The sequence below is a fragment of the Aspergillus caelatus genome (assembly GCF_009193585.1).
Source record: "Aspergillus caelatus strain CBS 763.97 unplaced genomic scaffold BDV27scaffold_3, whole genome shotgun sequence".
Classification (NCBI taxonomy): domain Eukaryota; kingdom Fungi; phylum Ascomycota; class Eurotiomycetes; order Eurotiales; family Aspergillaceae; genus Aspergillus; species Aspergillus caelatus.
This window is the reverse complement of record NW_022475266.1, coordinates 252,189-272,604: the sequence shown is the minus strand read 5'-3', so window position 1 is coordinate 272,604 and position 20,416 is coordinate 252,189. Positions and strand designations below refer to the sequence as shown.

Sequence of the window (20,416 nt, the reverse complement as noted above, 5' to 3'; positions counted from 1 at the left end):
CGACTGTGTCTGCTATATTTCTGATTGTACGTATATAGGAGGTACCTTGAATTACTTGAGAGGCTCACTTAACTGCTAATGGGTTATTATTTGCTGATACGTGTTCTAGACTTTATTCTTGGAGAGAAAAGAGGAGCAAAAGAGCGGTGATTAAATATAATGTTAATTTTGGGGGAAGGTTAGTATACTCGGAGACTTGGGAGCTCTCAGGACTGTCAGGTATTTTAAGTCATACTTAAGATATGAAGCCGGGTCTATGTAGTTTGGTTGAATATGAGCTTCTCAGCTATTTATTGAGACCACTTTTAATCGGCTGTTCTAGCCTATTGTATGAGTGGTATGAAATACCGGTAGATAGTATTACTTCTAGAATTCATAGCCCGATGGTTAAATAAGACCGAGGCACCATACAGGAAAATGTGACACCTGCATTAGATGCATTTATGCCTTCATGCCTGTCCCTATCCAAGCCTCAGTGCCTCTGTCTCTCGCTCTTTTCAATCGAGAATTCACATACACTTAGAAATACAACACATTCGCTTTGAGTATTGCGAACAGACCCCACCTGTCCTCGTAAGGCTTCCAACAGTCTCTCTTCTTCTAAGCTATGTTCGGATAGAGAGCGCATTCTACATCTTGATAGCTGGGATTATAAAGAGTACGATTGTGGAGGTGTAGGATTATATATACAAGGAGTGATTGGGATAGGTCAGTATAACTTTATATTTTTCTATATTATATCATTTGGCACGAGGAGTATATATTGAGGTATAGATAGGAGCTGCTATCAAGTACATTAAGTTCATACGTTATTGATTTTGATATTGGAAGGAAGTTGTGATCGAAGCCAGTGCCGAGGGAAGGAAAATCCAATGAGGGGTTGGGCTGCGGGGTTTTGACAGAACTCAAATGCTTATAAATTTTAATATGAGTCGCCAGAGCTCTCCACCTTTCTTTCCCTTCAGTATTCATTTATCTCTGTGTAGCTACAGAATCGACAGGGTTCACCGTACAGACATAGGGATTTCATCATGGCGACACAGTATAAATTGCCGTTCGAGGTATGGAAATCCTCTCGTCGCGATCGGATAACAACTAATGCACGGCTACTGATAGTTGAACGATCCGAGTCTGCTCCACTTTGACTCCTTCGTCGGGAACAGCTGGGTTCAGTCGAAGAGTGGAAAACGCTTTGAGGTCATCGGTACAGTACCTGATCACAAGCCTACGTAGCTACGCGACTAGAGCTATTAACCATCTATCCCTGTGAAGACCCCGGAACCGACATTGCATGGGCCAGTTGTCCAACCAACAGCGCCGAGGACGTTCCATCCGCGGTAGAAACCGCGCACGCCGCTTTCGAGCAATACAAGAAAAGCAACCCCCGCCAGCGAGCGCAATGGCTCCTGAAATGGGACGCGCTCATCCGGGAAGCCAGGCCCGACCTCGCCAAGATCCTCACGCACGAGACGGGTAAGCCGCTGGCCGAGTCCTACGGAGAAATCGACTACGCGACCGGTTTCACCTGGTGGTTCGCCGGTGAAGCCGAGCGCATCCATGGCAGCATCAGCGTCCCCTCGGCGCCGAATCGCCGGGTGTTCACGGTCAAGCAGCCCATTGGTGTGGCGGCCGCCTTAGTGCCCTGGAACTTCCCCATCGCGATGGTCCTGCGCAAGGCCGGTGCGGCGTTCGCGGCAGGTTGCACGATGATCGTGAAGCCGAGTCCCGAGACACCGCTGTCAGCGCTGGTGTTGGCGCATCTCGCGCAGAAAGCGGGATTCCCGGCGGGCGTGTTTAATGTGTTGACGACGGACCTGGAGAATACGCCGCCGTTGAGTGAGGCGTTGTGTAAGCATCCATTGGTGAAGAAGGTGACGTTCACAGGCTCTACGCGGGTCGGGAAATTGATTGCTTCGCACTGTGCGCATGGACTGAAGAAGTTGACGTTAGAGCTGGGCGGGAACTGTCCGTTCCTGGTGTTTGATGATGCTAATCTGGACCAGGCATTGGATCAGCTCATGGCATTGAAGTGGCGGCATGCGGGACAGGCGTGTATCACCGCCAACCGAGTATATGTCCAGGCGGGCATCTATGATCGCTTTGCGCAGTTGCTCAAGGACCGTACGCAGAAGTTGGTCGTGGGTCATGGTGCCAAAGAGGACACGACAATGGGCCCCGTGACCACTCCGCGGAGCATTGACAAGGCGCTCAGCCAGGTCGACGATGCCCGTCGACTTGGGGCGGACGTGATTCTAGGAGGGAATAAGGTCTCGGGTACCAAGGGGTATTTCTTTGAGCCCACGATCCTGACGGGCATGACCAAGGACATGTTGGTGTCCCGGGAGGAGACCTTTGCGCCTATCGCTGCCCTCTATAAATTTGAAACGGAGGAAGAGGCAGTGCAGCTGGCCAATGACACGAGCATGGGACTGGCGAGTTACGCGTTCACTAAGAATATTGATCGTATGTGGAGGTTACTAGAGAACCTAGACGCCGGCATGATCGGGATGAATACGGGTAACTCCTCAGCTGCGGAGTCTCCATTCGGAGGCATCAAGGAGTCCGGGTATGGCAAGGAAAGTGGGAAGGAGGTTGCCGTGAATGAGTATCTGGTGACGAAGACGGGAACTCTTACTATTGAGGGACAGTATTAGTAGGCATAACACAGGGGGATTATGCGTGCAATGCAGGTTAGGTGTCCTTTTGGGTCTGATTCAACAAATTGATTAACTGCTCTAGGTAGTCTAATCGAGAAAAATGTCATGCAGTCAGGACGGAGTAAATTATAATCAATCGTAGTGAAAGGCACGGACCTCAGGCATAAATTATGATTATATGTTTGTCGGAGTCCAGCTCCGAAAAGGCACTAATTACCTGATAGAGTCTAGCGGATCCGAGGAGCATCTAAGTTTAGTTAGTGTGATCCAACTGGGCAAAAAAGTCGGCACTTAACCGCTTTGGAAGTTGCCGCTGCTCGTAGAGATTGCCGCATGTGGTATAGTGCACGAGCTATCCAGTGATCATCGATGGATTTGGTTTGATCTTCTTTTTCATCCACTCCCCTGCTTTTTCTATCCTTCCTCTCTCAATGATGGATTCCTGATTCCACACGAAACTCACGGTCGTCGAGTCTTCCACCTTGGGATTGGCATGATTTGTGTCTGCCCCTGTGACTGTGACAGGAAGAATGTCCTGCCAATCATGCCAGGACTTTGATCTCTCGTCCCTCCGGTGCTGAACTAAGCATTCATTCTATTCTTTCTTTTGAGGTAACATCTCCGATATTGTGACATCGCGCCTTTATGGTCCTGGTCAATTTCGACCATCTCGACGACCTTTGATCGACACTCGGAGACTGACGAATTACCTATTTGGGTAAGCATCTACTGCTTTTTTGATTTTCTATTTTTGTTCGATTTTTGATTTGATTTTTTTTTTTTCTCGTTCCTGGTGCTATCGATCCTACCCTGGGTTGGGTCGTTTATATACTCCTCGGTCTTCTGATCGGTCGACTTCTCTGCCTGTCATACAACTTTTCAAACTTACTCTGTGATGAACATACTATCATTTATCTCATAATTACGACAATTTTCCTCTAAATTCTACCTAATCATAATAATCAATCTGTCCTTAATCAACCATGGATCTTACTTCCCTGCAATCCGTGATTCAAACACACCCCCTCATTGATAACCATGCCCATAACCTCTTGAAGCGTGACGAGGCCTGCAACTATGCCAAGTATCCCTTTGAACAGATCACTTCAGAAGCTCAAGGATCCGCCCTGCGCAATGCCCCTTCGACATTACCATTACACCGCGCCGCCACACAGCTCGCCGCGCTGTACCGCTGTGCCTCCTCCGACTGGGACCATGTCAAGGCGGCACGCGACGCATGGGTGCAGCGCGATTACGATGGTCTGATTCGCGAGTGTCTGCAGGGCACGCATACGTTGCTTCTCGACGATCTCCTCACCGACCAAGACATTGAATCCTATGAATGGCATGACCGCTTCACCACATCGCAGACTAAACGGATTGTGCGGATCGAGACCTTGGCAGCTGAAACGATTTCCACCCTGATGCGTGGTGACACCCGGCCTCAGGAAGGTGACGTCTCGGTGCTGCGGGAGCGGTGGGAGCAGTTCCGTGAGGGCTTTAGACAACGTATCGCCGAGGCGATCGCCGACCCCGCAGTGGTGGGGTTCAAATCGGTGATTTGCTACCGAACTGGGCTTAACGTCCAGCCTACCGAGGACGGCGATGATACCCTCCTGCTCGAGTCATTCGCGCGTACGGTTGGCCAAGGACAGGGGTCTGCATACCGGGTAGAGGACAAGCGGCTGAATGACTGGGTTGTCCGTCAGACGCTCAATCTCCTGCAGTCCGCTAAGGCCGCCAGCGCATCGGCCCCCAACAAACCGTTGCAGTTGCACACTGGACTGGGCGATAACGACATCGACCTAGTGCTCGCCAACCCGGCCCACCTGCAATCATTAATCGCGCAGTACCCGGAAGTAGATTTCGTATTGCTGCACTCTTCGTATCCGTACACACGGGAAGCCGGATATCTGGCCTGTGTATACCCCAATGTCTACCTGGACCTGGGAGAGGTTTTCCCCATGGTAAGCCGCGATGCACAGGAGTCCATTCTGCGCGAAAGTCTGGACATCGTGCCCACCACGCGTTTGCTGTGGAGTACCGACGGTCATTTTTTCCCGGAAACCTTCTACTTGGCCAACAAGCAGTTCCGCGATGTGATGGAGAAGGTCTTCGTCGATTATGTTCACCACGGCGATTTCACTGTCGACCAGGCGAAACAGGCGGCCGCTGACATCCTCTTCCACAATTCCAACCGTGCGTACAGCTTGAATGAGAAGCTCGCTTACGAGGCACCGGTTTCGGCAAACGTCGTGTCCGCCTCGTCGACCGCTACTCTCGATGCATTCATGCGGGGTAATCCCGATGTCAAGTATATCTGGATGCAATTCATTGACTACACCAATACAACCCGAGTTCGGATGTTCCCCGTCGCAGAGTTTGCCAAGATCGTGCGCAAGCAACGTCGGGTTGGCATTTGCCTCTGCACCCAACTGATGCTGCAAGATGACAGTATTGCGCCGGAAGGGTCGGTCACGGGCCAGTTCTACATGGAGCCGGACCTGTCCAGCCTTCGCCGCAATATCGGAATCGACTCGAAGAGTGCCACCGTGATGACCTACTGGAAGACGGAAGAAGGCGCCCCACTGCCTGGCTGTCCTCGGACAACCTTGCAACGGGTCACGAACAACTTGCGCGAGCACGGTATTGAGGTCACTTGCGGCTTTGAGATCGAAGTCATCCTCCTCAAGCCCACCACCAACGACGCGGGCGAGACCGACTATGTTCCCGCAGTCCGGAACCACTCCTGGTCGCAAATGACCAGCGACACCCGGAAGATGGTTCCCTTACTGGAGGAGATTGTGGAGGCCCTCGCGTCCATTGGCATCCATCTAGAGCAATTCCACGCCGAGTCCGCCCCGGGCCAATTTGAGTTCATCCTGCCCCCCGGCTCACCCATCGCCGCGGTAGACACCCTGATCAAAGCCCGCCAAGTCGTCACCTGTGTGGCCGAGCAGCACGGCCTCCGCGCTACGCTCCACCCCCGTCCGCTCCCCCACGCTGCGGGCTCGGCGTCTCACGCTCACGTCTCCATCGCGCCCCCTACCCACGAAGACGCCTTCCTCGCCGGTGTTATGCGCCACTACCCAGCCTTGGCGGCTTTCACTCTGTCGCAGGACGTCAGTTACGACCGCGTTAAATCAGGTCTCTGGGCCGGCAGCGAATGGGTCACATGGGGCACGCAGAACCGTGAAACCCCGATCCGCAAGATCTCTCCAGGCCACTGGGAGATCAAGACGCTTGACGGACTGGCCAACATGTACTTCGCCATCGCCGCCTTCCTCTCCGCCGGGTATCTAGGCGTGAAGGAGAACCTCCCTCTCACCGTCAAGGACTGTATCCGTAAGTTCACCCCCAACGTACAGTACCCCCCAAACTCAAGATCAAATAAATTAACAAAAACAAAACAGACGACGCAGCCAAACTACCCCAAGCCGAGCGCGAAGCCCTAGGCATCACAACCCAACTCCCTAAATCTCTCACCCAAAGTCTAGACGCCCTGGAGGCAGACTCCGCTTTGCAGAGCATCATCGGCGAGACCGTCGTCAACAACTACACCAGCGTCAAGCGCATCGAAAGTAAACGTTTACTCGCTATGGACGAAACTACTAGAAGAACATGGCTTCTTGAGCGTTATTAGCTTTGATTCATTCATATATATGTCTTGCCTTTTTTTTTTTTTTTTTTTTTGAATACCTTCGTCTGATGACATGGCATATCTGCATATGTCCTATGATATCCTGGATAGATTATTTAATTTCTACGCTTCATGAATGATACCTTGGTTTCTGTTGAGATATTCTATTGTAACACTGGATACTGGAGCCCTGCCGTTAGAATTGTATATTTGCTAAGACAAGATTTGGTTTAGATGGCGTTAGATGTTTTTATGATCTTGAGAATCGGTATTGATTTCTTGGGATGTTAGTGAAAGGGGGTATATATTTATTTGATCTACGATCAAATTTTGTGCTCTAAATTGCTTCGACATACCTCCTTGATGGCGAATGCGGCGTTAAGACGAAACAGACAAAAAATATATATATTCTAAAATTTTATATGAAAATATATGCCAGGACAGGACGAAGAATAAAACACCGCTCCAAGATGCCTACAAAAACGAATACCAACTGCGCAAGAACGTATGATTCGTGTATTATCATCATGCAAGGGTATCACTCGTGACAGATCTAAGAACATATCCACATCCAATGAAATAATCAAAAACAATCAAGCAGCCGCCCATGATAGATGCAAAACAAATGCAACGCATGATTTCAATCCAAACTCGGCAGTCTCCGCCGGTCTAAGTAAATCATGATGACAAACAACGGTCTGCTAGGCCTTTGTCTGCCCATTCTTCCAGGAGTCGCGAGACCTCCTTGAAAGACACTGGTTTTGTGAGGAACAGATCGACGCCGGAAGTAAGGGCTTCCGACTCATCGCGAGAGCTGCTGAGCCCAGTCAGGGCGATGATCGTCGCAGGAGTACAACAGTCGCGTTCTTTCTCAATGGCTCGGATAGCCCTCGTAGCTTCAAAGCCGTTCATGACGGGCATCGAGATATCTATTCGTTTTGGTTAGAATTTGTCTAATTGCCCAACCAAGGAAAATGGTAATTAACGGGCAAACACAACTTACCCATAAAAATCAGGTCATAGCCTTGTTGAAGCCTTTCAACAGCATCAACTGCTACTTTACCGTTTTCAGCAGAGTCCAGCGTAGCCAGGTTGCGTTTTTTCATGAAAGTCAGCATGAGATTGAGGTTGATAGAGTTGTCGTCCACGACCAGGACACGTGCGAGGCGCTGGGGCTTGGGATCGAGGTCCTTGATTTTGGGCGGCGATGGATCCCGTACTGACGAAGAAGGAGACATTATGGTAGGAAGGACTTCTGGAATTTCACTGTGTGTGGGGGAATGTGCTGATTCAAGGGACGATGATGCGCCCGAACTGCTCGCGGCGCCTGGTGTTAAATCTGCCACATCATCGGAGAACTCGGACTCAAAGCCGCCTTTGCCGTCGGGTACGAACTTGGGACGTTCTGGGAGGACAATGGACTTCGTGGTCGGGATGCTGTCAGCGTGTGAATCAAAACACTTCCGGATGCTTCGGGCAAGTTTGTGTGGGCCGCATGGCGGACGAATAATATTGACTATGCTGGCGAGAGAAGAGCACTCTTTTAGCTTGGTTGCTCGGTCGACAGATTTGTCACAAAGAAGGACAAGAGCTGGAACTCTGGTTACAAACTGCTTCTTCAGATCCGCAGCTGAAGTGGCTCCATCGGCAAGAACGATGTCAACAGGGGCCCGAGACGACGAGGAGACCAGCTCGAGGCCGTACCACTCGGTCAGATAACAACTGATAATAGACCACCAAGGATGGCCTGCTATCTCATCTGGCTCCACACCGGCGATGGCAACCCGTCGACCGGCATGGTGATCTCGTAAAAGGCGGCTCTCGGTGGGGCTGTCCTTTTCCTTTACGGATGGTGACCGCGGGGTTAGCGGGTCCTCGGCGATATCCTCGACATCCGGTCGCAAGAGAGGCAGGGTGACCTTTACAGTGGTCCCCTCACCAGGCGTGCTATTCACATCGATGCGACCATTCAACGATTTCACAAGACTCCGGACAATAGATAGCCCTAGACCAGTTCCCACGGCCAACGTATCCTCCTGTGCGAACGGAGTGTACAGGCGCCCGCGCAAAAACTCCTCCGAAATTCCTTTTCCGGTATCCGAAACAACAAGGGTCACCAACTCTTCTATGCCTGACCGGCGACAACGACCCTCAGCCTCGGTCACCTCCAGTCGCACAGACACCCGACCTGAATCTGTATATTTCATGGCGTTACCGAACACATTCATGATAATGCGCCGCAGAGCTCCTGGTTGGGTCTGATAGACCCAATCGTTCTGTGCGATGTTCACGACGACATCCACTTCAGGCCGGGGTTGGGAGAGGCTGCTTTTGTCGCTTGAGTCCTCCGTCGGCGAAACCACAACAGGCTGGCCGGATGAGATAGTGGACTTCTGGCCGTACGCATGCCCCAGGCACACGCCTTCCACCACTTCCTCTGTCAAAAGGGCTAGGTCTGTCGATACATACGTGTCCAAATGGGCTGAGAGCCGATCGAGCGCCCGGTAGTCGGATGGTACTGTTTTGTCCCGCGTGATATGGCGCCATGACTTCTCCAAAGAGACAATCTTACTATAATCTAGGACCTGGTTCATCGTGTCCAGTAAGGTCCGGCCGCATGCATCGATGGTTTCCAGGAGCGAACCCTGAAAGTCATCCAGTTTTGTCCCGCCCAGAAACTCAGCCGCTGCCAAGATACCATGCAGGGGACTGCGTAATTCATGCCTGTTTTAAGAAATACCGATCAATAGCCGACCTACGAGACTAAAGATATTGTGGATGTACTTACGAAATACTGCCGATGAAGTCCCCCTTCTGACGGTCAGAAATAAGCGATTCGACCCGGCTGTACTCTGCCATGATCGAAGATCCAAAGCCAAGGACAGAGCTCAGCTCCACGGACGAGTTGAAGACGCGGGTTTCGATCGTATTCCAACAAAAGCAACCAGCAAACCATTGGGAATTGGCGGCGTTCCATAAAGGCACGAAGAGAACCTGGGTTGCGTTGGGGAAGTAGAGGTTCAGCATGGAGTTTTCCAGAGACTTCCACTTCTTTCCCGTACCCCTGCCTAATTCGGGGCCCTTGGTGGCTCGAGAACGACTCCGGGAAGGCTTTTCGTCGTCGGAGCTGGACACCAACCCATCTCGGTGGAAGGACCACAGCTTTCCTTTCGAATAGCGCCGGAGCAGCTGATGCAGGAAACTGCTATCGAAATTCGATGCTGGGTAGAGATTGGAGCTACCTGGTCCCGGCGCGAACGGATCGTCGTTTGTTGAGATAGCCAATACGGGCGCCGGCGAGCTGTTTTCCGCGGAACAGTCGCTGCCACTCTCCATATCGAGCATTGGCGTATTACTTGCCTCCAAGAAAATGACACCGCCGTCACCACCGAGCTCAAGACTCTCACGCAGCAAATTTGCCGCCCGCTTAAAGGCCCAGGAGTTACCATGGGCTTCCTCCAGCCGCTGATTCCCCCGATTACCCGACCACCAATCCGGAAGTGGCGACAAGCCGGAATCGCCTCGACCCTCTGACATGGAACTGATCGAACGGGCATCACTGCTCTGGGATCGCCGCGAAGGGAGCTCGAAACTGTTGAGTGAACCCACCGAGAGGTGATTCGCCCTCAGATTAGAAGATTGGGGCGTGCCCGGTACCGCGGCGAAGCTTCCCGCATACGAAGGATGTGATGTATCCACAAGGCTGGAACTACCCTCCACAAAACAGCTGAGACCCCGAGATAGCCGAGTTGCACGTCTCCCTTCAGAAGCTTGACGGCTCACCCGCAAATAGTCCATGATAAGCATACTCAAGGTTTTCATCGTCTCCTTGTCGGTGTCGGTCAGCCCATCATGGGGTTTAGTATCTAGAACAAAGAGACAGCCAATATTGATATTGGTCTCCGTTGTCAAAGGTGTTCCTGCGTAGAATCGAAAGTTGGGCTTCTCGCGCACAAAGGAAAGGCTCTTGTATTCGTCATGTTGGCTTAGATCGTCAATGACCAAAAACTTGCACTGGCCCTCCTCTCTTTTCGAAGGACCGAGGGCTACTGTAGCCTACACGAGAAACGGTCTAATTAGTGAATGAAAAAAAAGTGTTCCCAGCCAATGAGACATACCGCACACATCTTCCATGTCTCGGCTGAAATGGTGCTACAGCCATTCCAGATCCCCTCTCCTGGCACATCATGCTTGCTTGGTGTAGTGGACGACCGCGTTGACTGTGCGAGGATGAATTGTGAGTTGCGATCCGAGACACTAGACAGCACAATGATTAACAACGGCAGCTCAGTCAAGGAAGGAAAAAGTCGCACCTACCTAATCAGCACACGCTCGACATCAAGGCGCAACGCTCCCAGCTGCGCGAAGGATGTCAACGTCGTATTAGGATTGCCCAGGACCAGGGCCTCCTCGGGCACGACCGTAGATGCTGCGCCGACGGGGCACGGTAACGGTGGTTGCGAAGAGATCGACGGCGACGGAGGAGTAGCGAGAGACGAATCCTGGATTGGAGCCGAGGCCAAGAAAGGCGAGCTATTGCTGCTGGAGGCCCGGTTTCCACTGAGGACTCGTTCCGGTTGAAAGTAGCGATAGAGCTCACGAACTCGGCGGCCGGTATTGTGGTCATCGCTCCTGTGGTTGGACTCCATGGTTGCCGGGAACGAGATAACGGCCGGAACGAGAGGGGTGAAAACACGTAAATAGGTTTAATCGTTTAATTGCTTCAGTCGCGCTCCATCGTCAGTCCCTTCCCTTAGGACGGAACTGTTGTCGGTTGAATTGGGTGTGGCGCAAGAATAGAGCCTAAAAGACTGAAGACCGTGAGGATGGGAGGGGAAAAGGCGGAAAGAACTAGAAGGAAAAAAAAAAAAAAAAAAAGTGTAAACAAGGGCTGAAACCGGGGGTCTGAAATGAGTTTTATGAATAATGTCCCAGACAGGAAACCGGTTTAATATGCAGGCCGCGGCATGTGCCAAGAGGCGGGCAGTAGATGGAGCAAGCGTCGTGGCTTGAGGGTACAATCCCACGGTAAGGGAGCAAAGACTTCCAAAAGGAAGGGGCGCCTGTTGCCTCATATTGAAAGATTTACTGGGTCAGTGGCGATGGACGATCGCACAAATGACAAGGGCCAGCCAGACAAGGCGACATCATCCACTTTTGGGATGCCAAATTATATGGCAATCCGAGCATGATGTCGGTTTGGTTCCCCACGACGCCGGCTGATTGGAGGTACCTGTAAGCGACCATTGGCACGGTAAGGGGGAAGAAAACTCAAGACCCATGCGATCTCAGATGGCGTAGACCCGGAATTGTAGTCACGATTATGATGATTGGGACTCAGGCAGGGCAGTGGAGGAAGATGATGAAACGACATCCGACCAACATGTTTTCTCACTGGATCACCTGCAGGGAGCCACTAGGCTGCGTCGGGTAAGAGTGGAGCCTGCAGTTCCAGGCCACCCTGTTTTCGGTCCAAAATGCCACCACTGAACGGCCAGATCGACGCGTTGGCAGCTTTAGTCCTTCCGCTCTCTCGGAGAGGTCCGCGCCTTTATTATTAAAGGTCTGTCATGCATGCACGATTCAATTTAATTCAATCGAGCTTGCCAATCCCACTGGCTGATGTTTTTGCCGTTGATTGATCAACTGTGATCAGTCCCCGTTTAGTCCCTCGCTTGGCTTCGTTCTTGTTTGACTCCCTCGAGTCCCTCTCGATCGCTGCCTCAGGCGGGGCACCTGTCATGGGTCCTGACTAAGCGTTCTAGAATCCCAATGATGCGCGGCGGTGTCCATGGTTCAGTCAGTCCATTACGTCGTCCAATCAACTAGGTTGATTCTACGGAATTACTAAGTAAACGCATCGTAGATCATGTGAGTTGCCCAAGACAGTTTCAAACAGATAAAGTTGATATCACTCTATACTATATATATACTAGCTCGACATGTATAATGCACATCATCATGACGACTCAGGGACGTAACAATGCATATGTACTTGAACGTCCATGACCGATATATGTCCAATCATAACTCATCAAAAATTGCGCTCGCAGTCTCGAAAGCAGTGTCTACCATTTCTCCATCAGGCGTTTCCGGACGGTCCACATCCGAAGCCGCTTTCCATAAATGTACATGGGGATCGTAAATAGAAGGCATCCCAATTGAATCCCACCCAGGGCTAGGAACACGGTCTGAGAGCCTTGCGCGTTTAGCCAATCGACAATGAATAACGAAAAGATCAGCCCGTGGAATACATCTGGAAACGGTTGTTAGTTGCCAGAACCCAAGGGAAAGATAACATGGAATCATTTTGTAAGGGAACTCACTCTTGCTCCAATTCAGAGTCACCAATGCTTCGCCTGCGTATTGGCGATAGCTGTCGACACAGAACGTGATGGACGTCGTGCTACCCAGGCAGCATCCAAACGAAACCACACCGAAAAAGACTGTGGGCACGATCCACGCATTTCGCTCCTCCGCGCTCCATCCAAATCCCATCAGACCTATCGTCGTCGATATGGCGATGGGGATCGCCATCACCAGCCGAAATTCTGGTTCATAGACGCCACCGTTACGTCGGGTCATGTATCGGACAATCACATCGGATACCTTCCCGGCCACAGCGGTTCCCAGCAAGCCTCCTATAAACGGCGAGATGTACACGAGTCCCACTTGCAAGGCCGTGAAGTTGTAGGAGTCCCGCGTTTCGTAGATTTTTGCGACGGACTCTGACAGAACAATCAACCATCCGACCGAGAGCGCGTAAACAACTGCCGACCACAGCACGGCTGGGTAGGCAAATAGGATAAACGGGCGCGCGGCCACTCGCAGCCAATTGTCATGGGAGATTCGACCGTTCCAAACCCGGAGATAGTGTAAATATGGCATCTGCGGTCGCTCCCGCAGCCAATTCGTGTAGTGCATGGATCCATTCATTGGTGCGCTAGGATCAAGCGAATCGCTGCGGGCTGGAGATAAGGCGGCGGGGCGGCCAACTCCCAAATCGGCTGGCCGCTCGGGGCCAGGAGCGGCAGGAGTAGGAGGCTGTAGAAACCCGTCGGCCTTTTCCGGATCGGAGTTGTGTGCGAAGTGTACATGGTCCTCGCCTGGGACATCCGGCGCTAGTGAGGCACGGTCATGGTCCGCCGCCGCCTCCTTTTCGTCGGGCGAATGACTTTCCGCGTCAGGGTTCTCTACGAATCCGACGTGGCCCTTCTTGGACTTCTTGGGTGGCGCGGATTCGGTGTCAGCCTCCGGGGCATGATCTTCGAGTCGTTGTACATGCGTCGGGCGCCCGCGAATGCCATGAGAGACCAGGTCTGACACGCTCCGATATAAATGTGGACGCTTGCGCGCGCGAGGGCGCGGCGTACGATCCCAAAATGTTTCCGGGACAAAGAAAAACAACAGGACCAGGCAAGCTCCCACCACAATGGAGACAATCCAGAACACCCAACGCCAGCCCAAGTTGCCGATAATGGCAGCACTCACCAAAGGGATTAAATTCTTCCCTCCCAAGAGGAGAAGGGTATAAATCCCAACTCGATAGGCCCGTTCGTGTAGAAAGTAAATCTCGGCAATGGTCGCAGAGGGTAGACACTCCACCGGGCTTACTGCGATGCCTTGGAAAACGCGGGCAACGATAAGGCTGGGGTAGTTCGGAGATAGGGCACACCAGACGCCTGAGATAACGAAAAGGGTAGCACCGAGAAGGTAGACCGGCCTTTTTCCGTACAAAATCGCGGTGGGCGACATGATGACGGATCCCACTCCGAGACCCAACATATACAGACCTGTGGTGTAGGCCACCTTTTGCGTGGACACGTCATAAGTATCCGCGACCTGCGTGAAACCAGCGGCCAGGATCGGTGTCATTCCACCTCCCATCAGACAATAAAATCCCAGCGATAACAATGCGGCATCTCGACGCCAGACCGGCCAGTTTAACGGGTCGTTCATCGAATCTTCAGGCTGGGGGTCTAAGACGATCTGTCCATCCGCGGTCTTCTTCTTCGACGGCCGAGCTTTTGCTGAGGTGCGCGAAGATGAACGCGACGGGGGATATGGAGATGGGAGGGATGAGCGGGATGTCCGCTGGGGCTGGTGCCTTAGCCCTAATGGCTCATTGCGGTTTGACGATAGCAGAAGAACCGTTCCTAGAGCCTCTGTCAGTGGGTTTCTCAAGCTGCCGAGATGCGTTGATAAGAGAACATACCAGGTACTTCATCAGTTTGCTTGTCACTGAGAATCCCCAAGGTCGACTTGGAGCGATAGTTAATGTTGTCTTGATTGACCTCCGGGTTGTTGGCAGACGAAGGCTTCAATACTCTTTTCCACCAGGGACCTGAGGACGGTCTTTGGGAACTAGCCTCTGGGTGTTCACCAGGGGAGGCCGTTGCTTCTGTAGCCATAATTATTGCCGCAACACAAATGTCTAAATGCTCGTGATAAATTAAAACGTATCAGTAGGACCAGCAACTGATTTAATGCTCTGATCTGCCAAGGATATCCCGGTATCAGGGTCACGGAATCAGGCAGGAAGAAGCCTGGCTGTAGGGGGTCGAGATTGCGGCTCTGATGTCGTACAGTGTTTTGAACCCGTGATACAATAGATGAAAAATTCCCAAAGGGCAAAAAGAGTGTCTAACTCGAGGACATGCGACACTCCCTCCTTTTTCTCAGGTCAGGGAATTCGGTCACGACCCGCGAGATAAGACCTCAATCGATGACTCTGCAGGGATAACGCCACCCCATAGCTGAGAAAGAAAAAGAACAAAGGAACTCCGGGGCAGTGGGAAAATGATGAAGGATTAAATAGAGTCGGTGAGCCGTCACGCGCCAGTGAAGACGGCGAAACCAAGGAGGAGTATGGAGTAATTAAAATCTAATCAGAACAAAAAATAAGCGACAGATAATCTATGTAGTGCCATATCAGTTCTCTCCGGGAAGGCGGTGGGCACGGGAATGGTACCTCAACGGTACTCGTGGGTCCGCCCGTCACTCGCTGGTTGGGCGAAGTACTTTGGAGGTACAGAGTAGTAGAGAGCTAGCAGGACAATCTCCGTTTAAACTCGAGATCTGCACACCGTACAGGATGGAGTACAGGCGATGCTGTAGGAATATCATGCGGGAAGCATTTCTGGTCTCGGCTGGCGTAATTCCGAAACATTCTCTTTCCACCATTGGGCGTGGTTCAGCCAGTCAAAGGCTTACCATTTATGGGGAAGAAGGCAAAAAAACCCATGCGCACTGCAAACGCCGGATCATTGGGTTGGGAGGGGGGGACATGTGGGCGTCGTCCCAAGGAAGCTGATGCATTATTACTAGTTTTATGGCTAACCTTCTTTAATGAGGTGAGGCTGGCTAACGTTACTTCTTTTTCTTTTCTTTTTTTGTTTTTCCTTTTTTTTTCCTTTTTTCTTTTTTCTTTCCTTTCTTTTTCTTTCCTTTTTTTTTTTTTTTTAATACAATGTCTAACTCATATAACAGTCGGCAAAACGCTCGCATATACATCTATCAAATTCATCAACAGCAAAGGCGAAATTTTTGGCACTTATTTTTGTTGTTCTCTGAAGAAAGAATAAAATCAAAAGGTACAAAACAGAACATCAAATATAATCAAGGGTCTGTATATGGGAAACCAACTAGTAAGGCCTTCACTGGGACCGTCGTTTAATATGCCTCGAGTTTGTGTTCGGCGCGGGCAACTCACGGTTACAACCCCACATAACGCATGCATCCCACAGACAAACTTCGACCGAAAAGTAGGGCTAAAGAGATCATCGGGCTGCCATTGGCATTGCCTCGAGTCATATGATTTTCCCCCATCCTGGTAGATCTTGAGCTAATTTACCAAATTCCGTCATCTTGCAGCACCATATTTCGCATGGTGGGGGAGAAGCGGTCTATGATTAGGGGGATCACGAAAAGCGAAGGAAGTAACTAGTAGGAGAATTCTTATCGTGAGCCAACGCCTAAAACTTTTCCAACATCGTTTTTCTTGACTTAGTGCTCCAAACGCCATAAGGTATCAAGACTATGTCGTCATCGCACAAGTGATATTCGGACAATACGAATTCCTCTTACTGTTAGTATGCAAAGAGGCTCCACCCGACAATGTCCACCTGAACAGCAGATCCCGTGACATGGCACCATCATCTGCTATGGGTTCGTGCTCATCCTCGTGGTAACGAAAACATTCGACCCAGAACGCTACCTAGCAAGATAATGCGATGAATTGTGGGCGATATGATTAGTACTAACACCTCGGAAGCGGAGTGGACTTGAGAAAGACGATGTACTAGCATGTGTTTGGTAATATATATCTTCAACGGATACAATTATCGCAAACATATATATATTCCTAGTACCTCTCTGGCAAGCAACTAACGTCGAATATTAGTTGCACGCATTAACTTTTCAAGGCTGATGGTATCAATACTACGAAGTTCTCGGTGGTCAAGGAGCGTCTCTTATCGGGCCGGTGAATACTTTTCTCACCATTTAGGAAGAAAGTCGCCATTTCCCAGTAAATCAAGTCAGCAACAACATCTAGATTGGATGCAGTACAGTGTTCGAGAGGTTCTAATCTATATGCGATAGCACTTGGCTTGCTAAGAGGATCTATCTAGTTAATAAGAGATGCCTCTTTCTCGGTATGCCTCGATAAACACCTCGGTGGATTGAAAGGGTCTCCGGCGAGGAAGCCGATCGTGAAAAGCTCGCCTGAAGACGTCAATGTACGAATGCTACCGGAGTCATTGGGTACTTTTGCTAGTTCCTTGTTGAAATTTTGGACTAGAAGCTGGATACCATCTTTTTAGCGAGGGGAGATCTGCTCCCACGCGTTACCTTCGAAGACTGTGAACCCCGGAATTCGCTCGAAGATATTGAGTCTGGACCAACACAATCTGAGATCCGGGGCTAAAAGAATATCTATTGGATGGAATGCTATCATGAATACTCGTTGCCCTGGTGTATGAGCTTCGGTACAGGAGTATTCATGTCCCCGCGAACCAGTTCCAGGGCACGCAGCTCATCATTGTCATGTTGCGCAATCGTAGCGAACTGAGGTCCGTGTCTTTTGTACCCCAGTTCACCGGGTCTGAGTCGTTTCTTCACGGCCTGCTCCGGGAGCATGTAGGTGTATCTATCAAAGAGTTCACAGCACGAATAGAACAGGAGATCTAACCTATCCATGGAGAGCAGACAATTTGGGAAGAGAAGGATGTCCGAGGCTGGGGACGCGCTGTTACAATACATGCTCTGGGTGACATAACACATCGGTACCTGGCGACGTTGGAATTGAAACCCAATTCGAAGCTATTTTAGGTTCTAGGCGAAATACTGGTCAAACTGCAGCTGCCTGTAAGTCAGGAGAGTAGTTATTCTTTCCAATCCCACACGACTTTGCTATGTTATATCCCCAGTGGTTTCTAATTTGGCTCATAGGGGGTCTGATGATACCCATGGATCAGAACCCCCACACTATTCAGAATAGGCCAGGACACAGTCAACGAGTGAATATATGCCTTAAGAAAGTAATAGATCATATGGTGTGAATGAGGTCTAGTCCTGCTGTACATATCATTGTTTATGTAGGACCTACGGGCCGGTAGTCTGGTGGAAGTTGGAACTTAGGTGATTATGGGGAGCCCCATCAACGGACCTTACAATAGGAACAGTCTAGAGTTAACCGTGCTCGTATATTTGACATGATTGGGGATATGAGTGATTCTAGGATGGACCCCTGAAAGCTCAGGCCTGCGAGGGAATGAGACTAGCTGTTCTTGGATCGCCCAGCACGTGGCCCGAAAGCGTGTTTCGATTCCTTGACGGGTTGGAGCCAAGGCTTGGTTGCTTTTTGCTCGCCCGGTGCCTGAATTCTATTATGCATAATGCCATGATTAAATCTTAAGCCATCTCACCCTTGCCTGCTGTTGGCACCTTGCAACGTGCCCTAACGTTGCCCTCGGATTTGTTCCGGGAATTGCTGCCAAGTTGCAGCAACGCTTGACAATTACAGCCACAATGGGTGGTGAGATGAACCCAGGTGCTCCTCTGCAACATGATGATTTATATCGTCGCGATGGTCTCAGGTCGCTACCGGCGATCTTCCCTGGGGAGTTGCGATGCCTCCATAGTACCATGGAACAGCCGAAGTTATGGCGCCATTTTTCGTCGATGCTGTTCGGGAAGGCTGGTACACTTTCACCCCCCGTGAGAGACGCAATGTGGCCTTCTACATCGTGGGTATTATGATATATAAGTTCGGTCTAGAGGCCTTCAACGGCTCTATTGTGGCCCTTGCGACGAACCGCTATGACTATGATGCGATGCGGACCAACACGCCCGCAAAGACTTTTCAAAGAGTTGGGCTCATGGTGGGCCTCAACCAAGCCTGCCAATGTATCGGCTCCATTTTGATCGCCCCGCTCATTCGGAGATTTCCCTCTCGGCTTGTGCTCTCTAGCGCAGTATTAGTATTCGCCCTCTTCAGTGCCCTTCTTCTCATCATCGATGCAAGCACCGGGGGTACATTCGTACCGGCAAGCTTTCGCGATCACCACCCCGACCATGATTTTCATTACTATGGCCGGTACAATACCGATGGCATGATCCCAGTCTACTGTGTGGCGGGAATTGCCTATGGCATGGTCGAACTGATGCGCCGTGTCATTCCGCGCGATATTGTCGGGGGAAATGTTAGAAAACTGCGTCACCTGGACGCCTTAGTGCATATATTCTATGAGGTCGCCGGCACCAGTGGCGCGTTCTGCACGGCATTAGCCTTGATACCATTTTTTGGAAACAACTATTCTTTTTTGATCACCCCGATCTGTTTTGCCTTCGCCGCTATCTCCTGGTTCTTCCTCACCGACGAAACATTCCGCGGCCACGATCCACCGGTATTAGAACGCCAGCCTCCATACATTAAAGCGGTCACTGTCGGGTTCTGGCTATTTGTTGAGTCCATCTGGACTGGTGCTCGGATCATCTTCACGTCGCGCAAGTTTATCTGGCTGGTTCCAGGGTATTCCGTTGCGTTATATGCTCACCGCTACCTGGAAAATGCCGTGGCACCTGCAATTGCCCGTCGGTACCTGGGTAATGCCGCTTGGTCACAGATTATTGTGGGTGGGTCGAATTTAGGGGAGCTTCTAGGCGCACTGTTCGTTATCCTATTCACGAATTTGGTGACAACACCGGTACCCTGGCTCCGGTTAGATGCCGTCATGCTCCTCATAACATGGTACCTACCATTCTGGCGGCCGCCGATGCAGGTCAGCGCTGCCTGGATGGCAGCCGCTACATTTATTCCAATCTCCTTTGGCTGGGCGGCTGGCGACGTCTCGTTGGCGGCGTACATCCAAGCCACGCTGGCACGAGTCGAATCGAAGACGCAAAATGTCTCTGCGCTGGGGGCGGTAATGGCTTTCCTGTACTCGACATACATTATCCTTTACGCCATCACATCGCCAATCCTTGGAAGCTATATTGACCGCGTATACAGCGACACTGGAGGATCTGAGAACGGGGGCAATATATATGCAGCCATACAAAATATCGCATCGGTGCAATTCACGATAATATCGGGACTGGTGCTAGTATCCACTTTCGTGCCGCGAGGATCGCTGGCGTTCAATCCGAAGATGCTCTATAACGAGAACTTGGACGGAGAAGCGGGTTTGGAACGTGTATCATCCCATGACTTGAAAAAGTAATTCCAACTTTAACTTGCCTGGCGAACTGCCGGATATATATGGTCCTACCTGGGGTGTATCTTTGATCGGACGGCGTTAGGTGCTATTTGGAGTACTCCCTACTTAATAAGTATTACTGCTGGTACACGATACCAATTCTACATTCACAAACATGCCATTTCCTTAAAAGCAACCCAAGTCGCATCACATCATTCATCTATAACCTAGAGCAATTCGTGACCTGGTTATTTGCCACCAGACTCAGCAACATGCAACAATATCCGACGATAGGTAGTCAACGGCGGCGAGCCCGAATCCGTAACCTCCAGAATGAAATGGAACAGATCACAATGCTCGATGCCTGCCTCACAGGTCCTATTGATAACGGGAACCGGCAACTTGGCCTTTTCACCACG

The 20,416-nt window shown here is 50.8% G+C and overlaps 6 protein-coding genes across 6 annotated transcripts; 3 read left to right on the top strand and 3 right to left on the bottom strand.

Annotated features, from left to right (window-relative positions):
* Window positions 1–1,031: 1,031 nt before the first annotated feature.
* BDV27DRAFT_140426 (NAD-dependent succinate-semialdehyde dehydrogenase) lies at window positions 1,032–2,654 on the top strand (the record flags this gene model as incomplete). The annotated part of the gene is made up of 3 exons (XM_032069654.1): window positions 1,032–1,061; window positions 1,117–1,204; window positions 1,273–2,654. The coding sequence occupies 3 exons, from the start codon at window positions 1,032–1,034 to the stop codon at window positions 2,652–2,654; spliced, it is 1,500 nt and encodes a 499-aa protein (XP_031933592.1).
* A 642-nt stretch (window positions 2,655–3,296) lies between these two features.
* On the top strand, window positions 3,297–6,334 carry fluG (extracellular developmental signal biosynthesis protein FluG). The gene is made up of 2 exons (XM_032077112.1): window positions 3,297–6,002; window positions 6,071–6,334. Exons 1-2 carry the CDS (start codon window positions 3,641–3,643, stop codon window positions 6,298–6,300), a joined length of 2,592 nt encoding a protein of 863 aa, XP_031933591.1. The 5' UTR covers window positions 3,297–3,640; the 3' UTR covers window positions 6,301–6,334.
* Window positions 6,335–6,743: 409 nt separating this feature from the next.
* BDV27DRAFT_61828 (putative sensor histidine kinase/response regulator) lies at window positions 6,744–11,141 on the bottom strand. The gene is made up of 5 exons (XM_032077111.1): window positions 10,615–11,141; window positions 10,416–10,554; window positions 9,086–10,353; window positions 7,301–9,021; window positions 6,744–7,226 (listed from the first exon to the last, which is right to left on the bottom strand). The coding sequence occupies exons 1-5, from the start codon at window positions 10,944–10,946 to the stop codon at window positions 6,976–6,978; spliced, it is 3,711 nt and encodes a 1,236-aa protein (XP_031933590.1). The 5' UTR covers window positions 10,947–11,141; the 3' UTR covers window positions 6,744–6,975.
* Window positions 11,142–12,189: 1,048 nt separating this feature from the next.
* Window positions 12,190–15,158, bottom strand: BDV27DRAFT_119501 (putative MFS transporter). Its single transcript, XM_032064879.1, has 3 exons — window positions 14,513–15,158; window positions 12,624–14,453; window positions 12,190–12,553 (listed from the first exon to the last, which is right to left on the bottom strand). The coding sequence occupies exons 1-3, from the start codon at window positions 14,706–14,708 to the stop codon at window positions 12,366–12,368; spliced, it is 2,214 nt and encodes a 737-aa protein (XP_031933589.1). The 5' UTR covers window positions 14,709–15,158; the 3' UTR covers window positions 12,190–12,365.
* Window positions 15,159–16,352: 1,194 nt separating this feature from the next.
* BDV27DRAFT_119500 (uncharacterized protein) lies at window positions 16,353–17,814 on the bottom strand. Its single transcript, XM_032064878.1, has one exon. It carries the CDS (start codon window positions 17,578–17,580, stop codon window positions 17,251–17,253), a length of 330 nt encoding a protein of 109 aa, XP_031933588.1. The 5' UTR covers window positions 17,581–17,814; the 3' UTR covers window positions 16,353–17,250.
* Window positions 17,815–18,189: 375 nt separating this feature from the next.
* Window positions 18,190–20,403, top strand: BDV27DRAFT_119499 (major facilitator superfamily domain-containing protein). Its single transcript, XM_032064877.1, has one exon. The coding sequence runs from the start codon at window positions 18,462–18,464 to the stop codon at window positions 20,019–20,021; it is 1,560 nt and encodes a 519-aa protein (XP_031933587.1). The 5' UTR covers window positions 18,190–18,461; the 3' UTR covers window positions 20,022–20,403.
* Window positions 20,404–20,416: the final 13 nt, after the last annotated feature.